The sequence below is a fragment of the Jaculus jaculus genome, chromosome 6 (genome assembly GCF_020740685.1).
Source record: "Jaculus jaculus isolate mJacJac1 chromosome 6, mJacJac1.mat.Y.cur, whole genome shotgun sequence".
Classification (NCBI taxonomy): Eukaryota; Metazoa; Chordata; class Mammalia; order Rodentia; family Dipodidae; genus Jaculus; species Jaculus jaculus.
In genome coordinates, this window is record NC_059107.1 from 81,976,141 (window position 1) to 81,988,302 (window position 12,162).

The following is a 12,162-nucleotide window of genomic DNA, read 5'->3' on the forward strand; positions in this document are numbered from 1 at the left end:
TCTGGACCTCTCCAGGCCTCAGTCAATGGGTCCCTTCATCTTATCCAGATAGAACTGTAGGTAACGGATGAGGACCAATGTTTTTGGAAAGGGGATAATTGTTTATCTTCTTTAGAAAAATTTAAAATATTTAGGAAAAATAATGCCTTTTTTAGTTGGTCATTTGGGGGTAAGGATTCCCCTTTTGTTTTGTAATTGAGACTTGAGAGTCTGATTATCCTATCTTTAAAATTTTAGTTGTACTATGGTAGTATAAGCCTTATATATGAGGTATAGAAAGTAGACATATCTCATATTTTAAATATCCAATACTTGTAAATATCTCACATTTTAACTATTTAACATTTATAAACCCAGGCAGAACCTGTCACCAATCTTGAAAACAGTACCAATTGATTTAAACATTAACTCATTTAACCTAGAAATTTTTAGCACCTGTGTTTGAAAACATCTCTGATTAGTTTAGATACCTGTGTTGGTACAAATTACCCAGAGAACATTGGAAACAGAACCATAGAGTTTAATAATTTTTTAAAACAAAACAGCTAACTAAATTTTAATATAACCCTTGATAAATCTTTTTGAAAGAAAAAACAGTATTTGACAACCCATGATTTTGGCTTAAGCTTGATAGTTATTGATTTTATGTACCACAGAAACTTTTATTAACATAAAACAATTTTATGTTTTACCCATGAGTTAAATTTGATAAAGCTTAAGTAAGCTATTCTAACATATCCCAGGAAGATGAAAGTTATCATTACTGAAATTAAACCACTTAAACCTAAGTGATTAAACCTAGTTATGACCATTCAATAGAATTAGCATAAATAAGACAGAAGCTATTTTTAAAGTTACAATGTCTTTAGGTATGAGTACTTCACCTTTGGAAAATAACCACTTCTATGTGAGCCTTTATCTTAAGAATAGTTAAAACCTTGATGAAAAGAGGAACCTAATTTACTTTACTGAGAGAGTCTTAAGGCCAGTTTTATAACCCTTAAATCATAACAAATTAGCATCAGTAACCTGTTAATGAGTGAGGTCTTATCATAAGACTCAGTTTCTCCATTTATTAAAACCTTGGCATCAGGTAAACATTAGATTTAATCCAATTAAATGTTTTAGTGAAGGGGCCCTTCCCCTGATATACACATTAGGTAAGTCTGATGCTTATCTTATGTAAGGAGTTTGCAACCTGATCACATGCCTGTTTAAAAGAGAAGAACTAGGGCTGGAGAGATGGCATAGCGGTTAAGTGCTTGCCTGTGAAGCCTATGGACCCCGGTTCGAGGCTTGGTTCCCCAGGTCCCACGTTAGCCAGATGCCCAAGGGGGCGCTTGCGTCTGGAGTTCGTTTGCAGTGGCTGGAAGCCCTGGCGTGCCCATTCTCTCTCTCACTCTCTATCTGCCTCTTTCTCTCTCTGTCACTTTCAAATAAATAAATAAATACAATTCTTTAAAAAAAAAAAAAACTTGGTTTTAAAAGAGAAGAACTAAAGAGAACCACAGTTATATGTTGTACTTTTTTTTTCTCTTTGTCAGGGACAATTGGCCATTTTGTCTCTAGTCAGAGTCTGGGGAACACATGGCTTAAACTTGTATGGGGTCTGAGATAAAAAGGGTTTTATCCATTTTTTTAGAGTCCAGCTTTCCATGAATTTAAGTAGCACATGTTGGAAAGCAAGAGCAAAATGAAATTACAGAGCAGAGAGATAAGCATCCTGACATTTTTAATCTTATTCTGAAGTTGTTTGTTTTTACATAGCAAATTTACCCATTTGCAAAACACAAGGTGTCTTGTCTATGTTTAACCTGATTAAACCTCCAATTACATCTGTACTTATGACTTTGTGACCCACCTAGCATAGGCATCACCTGTGTCTAAAGTAAGATGAATTTAGATTAAGATTATATCCCTAAATAAAACTTTTAGGGTATCCTTAAGAGTTTGTAAACAGTTGAAAAATCTGTAACTTTAGTCATTGCATTTAGGTTTAGCCTGAAAATTCTTTCCTATATACGCACATCAGTCCATTATAAATTTAACCTGTTTAAACTCTCTGGGCCTGGGCAGCAGGATGCATCCAGCCTTTATGCCAGTAGCTCATTTCCAACAAATCCTCTGCAGTCTTTCCTTTCCCTTGGAAAGCTTATAAGCCAAGCCTCAAAGTTCAGTGCTGTTTGCACTTAGCATTTTTATACTCTCATTAGAATAGTCTATAAAATTTGGCTTACCACTCCAGAAGACACCTTCAGTTGTAAGCACTAAGTCCATACCTATTCCTCCAAAACAAAGGTTCCAAAAGCTCAACATCCACATGGGCAGGTTTATCTCAGTCCACTTCTTGATACTAAGTTGTGTATCAGACGGCTTTAGGTTCACTGAGATAAACTTCTAGACCAGGTACAGTTATGGAGGAAGAGATATTTATTGAAGCTTACAGATCCAGGGGAAGTTCCATAATGGCAGAAAAACCTGGCCTGCCTTCACAGGCCTAAGATGAGAGAGAGAGAGAGAGAGAGAGAGAGAGAGAGAGAGAGAGAGAGAGGGAGAGAAAGAGAGAGAGGGAGAGAGATGCACAAGCCTAAAGGTCAAAAGCCACACATTGTGTCCACTAGGGACATATGACCCATTTAGAAATACAAAAGCCACAGATGCAGCTTTCTGGTGAACCAAAAGTGAAAGGAAAGATAACAAAGAGATGTTGACAAGGAAGCACAGGTTATAGAAGCAAAGTTTAGTACATTAAATATGAAGACTGCCTCATAATTTATGAGGGTACATTCACCTGCACATGTACACTGATTGATCTCCTCAATGAGAATGCCTCACATGTGGCACTAGTCTCCCAGGTTCCCAGAGCCCCATGTTAGGTGCCAGATGCCAGGCTCCCCCGGCAAGTAGTGCTGAGGAAGGACCAGGCCCTCTGGTTCCTCCCAAGGGATTGAGGAAGAGAGTTAATGTCAGACAACTCAGACCCTCTCCTAGTCACCAGAGAAAAACCACACTGAGTCAGGAGTTGCCCCTGCCAGTGGGAGTTGAACAAGGACCCGAGGGGAAGTTAACCTGAATGAGGAAAGGCAAACAGACACAAGAAGACCAAGCTGAGTTTCTGGTCAAGGCTGTGAGATTTTATTTTTACATGTAGGTTTATATAAGGTTGTAGGGGGAAGGAGACATAAACAGGCCAAAGATCACAGAGTTACTGGTTAAGCTGCAATGCCTTTGTTTCTTCATCAGCTACTGACAGCATGGGGGAGTATTCAGCCAAGCGTACATTCCCTTTGTTTCTGGTAGTAGAATATTAGGTGAGGAAGTAGAAATTTAACTTGCTATATGGCGGTTTCTGTTAACATGGCCGAAGTTTGGTTCACAGCTCCCAACAGGGAGTCTTGTTGGAACAGGAACTCACTTTATTGTTACAGGCGGTTGCCTGTATAGTGTTGAAAATGAGAGTGGGGATTCTAGGATGTGGGGAGAGGTAAGGGCCAATACTACACTGTGACTATTGAAATGATAATTCCAACTCCTACCTGGAAGTAGCAGGCAAGAAGCCATTAGGCATCTTGCTGAGTCCTAGCTGGCCAGAAACAGGTGGCCAAACTTTAGCTAGGCTCAGGAAGTTCCACAAGGCCTTGCATCCAGGCCTCTAAAGGCCCAATACAAAGTCAGTAATGTATACCGTAGGAAAGAGGGACTGCCTTACTCAGATTTGTAACAACCAGCTATACTTCTCTTTTGATAAAGGTTCCTTCACAACCCAAGCATTCACTTTCCCCTTCCTATTTTCTAAAATGACAGTTTCCATGCATGTGAGCTAATTCACAGATGCTGATTTCATGTGAGGGAGGTTGGGGGGAGGTCGGAGGTAAAAAGCAAGTTGAAAACAAGGAAGAAGATGAAGCCAAATTTTAATTGGAAATTCAAAAATATATGTCAACTCTATAGAATAAAGCTGTATTAAAATAATACAATAGGTTGGAAAAATTAGTTTACAAGAGTAGAACACATGGAAGACTGAGAGAAGAACCAGTCCAAGCCACATAGGACCACCCAAATGTAAAACCTGGACACTGTTTACAACCTCTTTAAAAACTGCATATTCATGATCCATATGAATAGTTGAAAATTCCCTACAGGTTAACATAAGTCACAGGCAATCCCAAAGGAACAAATTTTCCCAGTAGTAAGTACAGGTGTTTACATGCATTTATATATACAGATTAATTATGAAAACAAAATATTCTCTATGTACATTTGAAATGTATGAAGCATGCAAAGACCTGTCTTAGTGGTATATGTTATATCTCAATTAAATGAGCAAACGGGGATCATAACCTAACAAAAATTTATAATCACACCTTAGTATGTGGTAGCCTGAATACTAAGGAATACTTAATTTGACATATATTAGTATTGCTATATAGCAATTATATACTCATCCCTGTAACAAAGCACCCAACTAAAAACAACACATGGAAGGACAGGGTTTATTTCAGGCTTACACTTTCCAGGGGAAGCGTCATCCTGGTGGAGAAAAGCAACAAGCTCACATCATACCTTCTCAGCAGAGAGGGAACAGTCAACACTCTGAACACACAGGTTATATTCATGATCCACTTTCAATGGCACACTGCTCCAGCATGGCGTCCCCTGCTGGGAAAGAAGTAGGAAGCTTAAACACAAACATTTGAGGCCATGTGGGTGAGGGGAGGGAGCATTTTTATGCAAACCACCACCAAATGATATAATTATAACTCTATAACACCAACTAAAAATGGTTATTCACAGTATTATAACTCAAGCAATAAATCATTTGCTACCAATAGACTATATTAGTGGCAGTTCATAAAAAATTTGCTATGTTTGCACCCTGACTCAGGAAATCATTCTCAAGTCTACTTCTAGAACAGGGCTCCTTTCTGCTTAAGATGTAGCCACAGACAGAATTGCTGCAAAGGCAGGAGGTCTAAGGAACTTGTCTGCTGCAGGGCTCCATACCCACCTCAGGCTTACTAAGCAGGTGAGTCATGGGTATATCACTCTATATTAATGACCTCTCTACTTACTCCCTTTAACCTAACAGTTTGTCATTCCTAAATATTGTTTGAATTTCACTTTAATGTGTATGTTCTATTTTCTCCAGATTTTATGTGTGAAAAATTTCTTATGATCTGCTGAGATGACAACTAAATATTCAACTAAAAGGGGGAATTAAATGAAGAGCAAGAAAAATAAATTACTCAACTAATAACCTATACTTTATACTGAATTTATTTAGATCCCCCAATCATCGAAGGGAATATGGAAGCAGCAAAAGCAGTGGATTTGATACCATGGATGGAATATGAGTTTCGAGTTGTGGCCACCAACACATTGGGTATGGGAGAGCCCAGCATACCCTCAAACAGAATCAAAACAGATGGTGCTGGTATGTGAAGAGTCTTCTTAAATTTCAAAAGGTTCTTACACCCTTCCAACCACCTCTTCTTTCAATGGCTCCTTTGCCTCTTCTGCAATGGCTCCTGAGCCTGGGATTATCATCAGGGTACTTTGTATATATGAATAGAAGCTGTCGTTAAAAAAATTAAAGGTGATAAACACAATGCCAATTTAATGCATACTAAAATGTAGTTAGGTAGAAATAATTCTCTGAGGTATGAGTCACCTAACTAGTGTACATGTGTTATAAATGACACATATTCTATGCCAATCAATCCAAAAAGCAAACAAGGAAATGTGAAATTTATACATATTTGTTATAATTAATGTGGGGGGAGGTAGGGGGAAACCATTGCATATTCTACCAAAGATTATTTAAATGACATTTATATTTAGAATATAATCTTCAGTTAACCTTGCAACCTTAGAAGCTACTAGATTAGAAAGTATACACATCTAACTATTTTTAATCTTGCATATTAAAATTATAAGTACTCTTTCACAATTAGTTTATTTTTAAAATATTAGTTTAAATTTGTTTTGATAATTTATTAACTGTCCTGGATCCTGAAGTTAATTTAACTTGCTTGTTGACTTACTTCCCTGAAATAAACTACTCTCAGATGGTGTCCTCCTGCAGGGCTGAGAGTATAAAATGGAGTAACTGCATTATTCTCGGATTCAAGTTAGGCATATAAGTTATATATGAATTTTATATGTATAACCTCTAATCTGCTGAGGTGACAAGTAAGTGTTCAAAGCTAAAAGGGGAGAATTAAATCAGTAATGTAGCCAAGATATCAGAACACTCTATTAGGAAATACATGCACTAAGTATATAGTTCTGTTGGTAAAGTGTTTGCTTTGCAAACAAGAGAACCTGAGTTCAATCCTTAGAATGCATGTAAAAAAAAAAAAAAAAAAAAAAAAACAGATATGGTGGCATGTGTTAGGAAAATAGAGAAAGGAAGATTCCTAGGGCTCACTGGCCAGCCAGCCTAACCAACTTGGTGAGTTCCAGGCCATCAAAAGACCCTGTCTTAACAAAAAGTGAGGCACCTGAGGAATGACACACAAAATTATCCTCTGGCATGTGTATTCCCCCCATCCCATACACAAACACACACATACAATGTGATATAATGACTTTTATTTCTGTGGCTTTTGTCATTTTTAAAAACATGGGCAGAATAAGAAATCTTAAAAAGCAAATCAATCTTAAATTCCTTATTTGAAACAAGTTAAAAAGTACACAAATAGTATAAAGTGGGAAAATATTCATTCTAACAAATACACACTTCATTTTTGCTCTACTGTAAATATAAATGTTAAAATGGTTATAATGAAAACTACTGCAGAGAAATGCCTTGGCAAATATACTTGTACTAAGGAAAGTAGTACTTTATCCAACAAATTGAAGTATAATAATTTATTTTAGAGTTATTTTGAAATTATTTGCCTGTGACCACTGTAAGTTGTGGTTAAATTAAATAATATTTTATTTATTCATCAATTTTCAGAAAATATGCTTTCTATTTTTCTACAATGTGTAGAGATCTAACTTTAAATTATGAGTTACAGAGTTTGAAGAAGTTAGTTATTTTAATAGCTCAATCTTTAATATATACTAGCTAAAGACCTATAATTTTTCTGGTAACACCCTTGTGTATCCAAGTTACGGTTAAATAGTAAATGAAAATTTCTTGGACTTCATATCAATCTCCTCATGGGGAAAGGAAATCATCATTTAGTTAATCCACAGACACCAGGGAAAGCATGTATTTGTTTCTGTACAGTTCATGTGTGCATTTCACCCAAGAACTTACATGGCTGGCATGAAGACATGAAACATGCTTCTCTGAGGCACAGTATTTGTTAGGATCTGCAGTTAGTTAAAAGCCACCTCGCCTGAGCACTCTGAGGTGTGTATGCCTGGGTCCAGCTGGGAAGCTGGTTTGGGGATTCCAAGAACAGATACTTCAGCTATATGAAGAGTAAAGAGACTTGAGAGCAATATCTAACACAGAGCCAGCGCCTCTGTGGGTAAATGAACTTCTGCTACTAACTCAGCCCTCTGCCCACTTTGCCCTGGCAGGGGAAGCATACAAGGCCCCATGCATTTGCATATCTCTGGTTACAAGCTCAGGACTTTGAAGGGGAGACAAAAACAAAAATAACAGTTCATTGAACTTGGCAGTTAAAAAGCAATTCTATGATTAAGAACAAAAAAAAAAAAAAAAAAAGCTTTCTGAAACAAGAAAAAAGAGAAGCAGATGTTATAATTGATTATGAGGTGAGGTACTAAAAGCAACTATATATCAGCTCCTCTAAGCACCTTCCTGACAGGAGTGTACTACTGCCTTAGGGATTAAGAGGAAAGCAGCATGACAATAAAATTCTTTGCAAATGAAACTGCAGAGTGTTCTCTCCAGCAGAGCGTGAGACCTCAGGATGGGGGAGGGGCGATTTGCAGTCAATGATGAACTTAATTCCTGAGGAGACATAGGAGTTAGGAGGCTTGATATTTATTTATGTGATTTCTTGTGTTTCTGTGTATTTGGGGAAACACCTAACATTAATTCAGTTGTGTTGTATTTTAAAATTTGTCTGTATTGTAAAGTGACATGCTACTGTGTCACTTTATTGGATCCAACAGCCTAGCATATAAGACAACAGTCTATCATATTAAATAGAAGGACACCAAAAGACGAAAACCTTGTGGAGGCAAATTCGCTTTACTCTTCTTTGTGGAGGGAGACTATTACATGTCCTAGCGCACTCACAGTTACTGTGAACCATTCTTATTGTGACTGCAGGGGCTCTGTCTGCAGCCTGCATTTCTTACTAAAAGAAAACTTCATAGTTTTGAGTTACATAGTGCACAAAAAGCTGCATAGCCTTTATAGCTTCTATCTTTATTGTTTTCTGTATCTGTTTCTTTTAGCACCAAACGTGGCTCCTTCAGATGTAGGAGGTGGGGGTGGAAGCAACAGAGAGCTGACAATAACATGGGCAGTAAGTATTAATAAATTGTTCATATAAGAAGCTTTATATATTTTTAATTCCAATCCATTTTGTTTCCTGTATTAAACTAAAAATAAAAAGTGGGCCATAGAGATGGCTCCGTGGTTAAGGCACTTGCCTGCAAAGCCTAAGTAAGGACCGATGTTCAACTCTACAGACCCCATGTTGCAGCTTGTAGGGAAAAGAGGTTTATTTTGGTTTACAGGATTAAAGATAAGCTCCATAATGGCAGGGAAAATGATGACATGAGCAGAGGGTAGACATCACTCCCTGGCCAACATCAGGTGGAGCATAGCAACAGGAGAGTGTGACAAACACTGGCATGGGGAAACTGGCTATAACACCCATAAGCCCACCCCAACAATACACTCCCTCCAGGAGGAGTTAATTCCCAAATCTCTATCAGTTGAGAATGTAGCATTCAGAAAACCTAAGTTTATGGGGGACACCTGAATCAAACCACCACACCTCACATAAGCCAGCTACACAATGTGATCAAGTGCAAGGTCACACATGCCTACAAGGTGGCACATGCATCTCAAGTTCAATTACAGTGGCTATAGGACCTGTCCTGCCAATTCTCTCTCTCTCTCTCTCTCTCACTTTCATAAAAAAATAAAAAGCAATACTCAATCTTCAAATAAAAATTAATTGCATTTCTTAAACAGAAGTCAGATTTCATCTGGCATTCTAGTTCAGTGGGCAGTCCTTCCTTATGCAAAGCTGTCACTGAGTACTCAGGGATCTGCTAGCCTAAAGACAAAAAATTCACCCATTTGATTTCAGTGATATTCTGGGGTTGTCATCTAGTAACCCAATTATAATTTGTAGCTTCTTCCCTGAACATTTTCTACTTTAAAGATCAGTTCATAAACTTTATATCAAAATTATTTTTAAATTGGTGACTGTTACTCACTAAATTTTACTTTAATGACTAGTATAATCTATTATGATTGGTCAGTCATGGCAGATGGGGATCTTTGAAGGGGCAGGTAGATGGAGAAGGCCAGTACAACATAAATGACTCAAAACTGACACCTCACATCTATCTTGGCAGCATGTTCCCACATCTTAAATATAGTCAAGAAGTATAGTTTAGGCTCCAGGGGATGTCCCAGAGTGCAGGAGAAATGTCAAGGTTACTCTTCACATGAATTCAATTGGTTTATCTGGTGGGGAGATATTTCAGTAACACTAGACTTGGGTCTGTACTGTGTCATTCCATGTTATGTGAGATCTTTAAATCAGATCTATAAGCAAGAGGGAAATGCCTTTTGCTCATCTGAACATCTATGTATTTTCAATTTCTATTGTCACTGTAACAGCTTAAATGTGTATATTATAAAAAATAAGGCATATGCTTCCATTTGACAAAATTTCCATCAACCCTATGGGCACCTATTTTCCAGTAAAATAGGCCTTGTAAGTAATTCAAAATTTTAAAATTCTCCAAACATTTAGAATAAAATTTCTAGGGAAATCATTACCTTTGAAAGTACATTGATGATTGTGTTATATTCCAAACTCTAATGCTAAGTAGAGAACAATAAATAAAAGTAATGTCTAAACTACTATAGAAGGTGTTGGGCCATATTATCTGGACTCTGTTCTCTACAACCCTGACATCCCATTTTGGGATATCTGCACATTGCATCCAGGCACAGCCTTTACCCTTTGACCTCTATATCTTCCTTCTTAACTGTATTTTCAAGCAACTCTGTTATATTTAATTCATGTTTTTGTGGAGGTTTTTGCCCTGAAGTACCTAACTTTGAACTTTGATTGGACAAAAAGTATCTATATAATTTAGCTTACCTTACTGCTTTCAAAGACTAAACAGCAAACATTAGAAATAACTTTAACTCAAAATTACTAGCACTAACACCAACTTCATTACTTATAATTTGCATATTATGTCAGAAGAAACCATTCCACAATCTCAGGGACCTGAGCCCTTGCAGCAGCACAGCAGTTAGCAGGTCCCAGAGACAATGCACTGCACATGACAACAGCGAGACCCTTCCTCTCTGGCACCTGTTCATTCCTCTGATTATTCCCTTGGTTATGTTGAAGCTCAGCTTTGAAACGTACTCAATCAATCAATATGTATATTGTTTACTGATATGTATATAATCAGTTCAGCCTTGCTCTAGGTACTGAGAATAAAGAAGAAAAGCAACTTATTTTTCAGGAGTAGAGGAAGACAGTGGCATAGATAACTTTGAGAATTATCTAGTGTTAAATCATGGAGCTTTAAAGGGAATCGACAAAATGGGGAGGTGGTCTTTACTAGAATCAAGTCTTGAAATAGAAGATTCCATGGACTGAGGAAACACGAAAGTGGAAAGTTGGGATGGGAACCTCTGTCGTTTACTGAGAAAACAAGGCTGATGCTTGAACAAAGGTCTTATCACATGTTGAGTTTGTGTCTGCTCAATTTCAACCATCTAATGTATGAACTAAGTATGTTTTACATATAAACACATACACACACACAAACATACACACACATCAATTCTCATGGGATTCTTCTCCATTCACTTAATCCCTAAATCCTTTTATTATTTCAATTTCTATCTAGCCTTTGTCAAGAGAATACCATTATGGCAACAATTTTGGTTACATAGTGGCATTTAAGCCATTTGATGGAGAAGAATGGAAAAAAGTTACAGTTACTAATCCAGATACTGGTCGGTATGTCCATAAAGATGAAACTATGAGCCCTTCCACTGCATTTCAAGTAAAAGTGAAGGCCTTCAACAACAAAGGAGATGGGCCATACAGCCTTGTAGCAGTCATTAACTCAGCACAAGATGGTAGGTAAATGGTGGTTGGGTGGAGGAATCTTTTATAATTTGTCCTTTTAGATCTTTTTAACTAAAATTTTTATCTTGGTAGGCATTTTGTAAACAAGTCATTTACTAAGATGTCTTTATGCTATGTAAACAAGTTTTATTTTAAGCTAATTTAAAATACTAGCCTCTCTATGTAAATGATTAGTATTGCTAAAAATGTCTTTTTCATCCTTCAGACCCTGTCCATGGTAGTTAGAAAATCTTCATTAAAAGAATTGGCAGTGGACTCCTAGTTCTGGCCTCTTGACCAAAATGTGGTCTATGCTCCTCATACCAACTGAACTTCAGGGAGTCTGGGTGTTCATAAAGTCTACTATTTAAAATTCTATGCCATATAGAGTATTTGTAAAACTGCATCCAATTTTAATTCAAAACTTGTGAAACTGCATTTATGCAACATTTTATTACACTGCAGTGCTGGGAAAGGAAACATAGACATAATTATATGAAAACACAGAGAGCCAGGTAACGTGTTTCTTTGAAAAGAAAAAGTGTCCAGTAGGGCATTTGTGTGGAGGAGACAGTAATACTGACATGATGGGTCTTCATGTATCTGGCCAATTTAAATAAGTTGAGTATGTTCATGGAGGCCTCTATATAAATGCTAAATGACAGCTGTGTCAGGCTTTAGATTACATATATGACATAATTTTCCATAATTTCCTCCTTAAGCTAGGAAGGTTTATAGACTCCTTATTCTATTTTAAAAAGATGAAGCAACACTTTCTGGCTTCCTCTCTCATGCATACCATGTTAGTAATTAATAACTAGAAACACAAATAGAGATTTCATTACCTTTTGTCCTAACATGTCTGCCTTTGGCTAGGTTTCTCTTTACA

At 37.1% G+C, this 12,162-nt stretch overlaps 1 protein-coding gene across 4 annotated transcripts in view; it reads left to right on the plus strand.

Annotated features, from left to right (window-relative positions):
• Cntn1 (contactin 1) overlaps positions 1-12,162 on the plus strand; it is a 381,249-nt gene that overhangs the window by 303,091 nt on the left and 65,996 nt on the right. For all 4 annotated transcript variants that reach the window (XM_045152150.1, XM_045152152.1, XM_004662174.2 and 1 more), the window contains 3 exons: positions 5,285-5,434; positions 8,389-8,459; positions 11,050-11,284. In XM_045152150.1, coding sequence (XP_045008085.1) covers positions 5,285-5,434; positions 8,389-8,459; positions 11,050-11,284 — 456 coding nt within the window. The remainder of the gene's footprint in view (positions 1-5,284; positions 5,435-8,388; positions 8,460-11,049; positions 11,285-12,162) is intronic.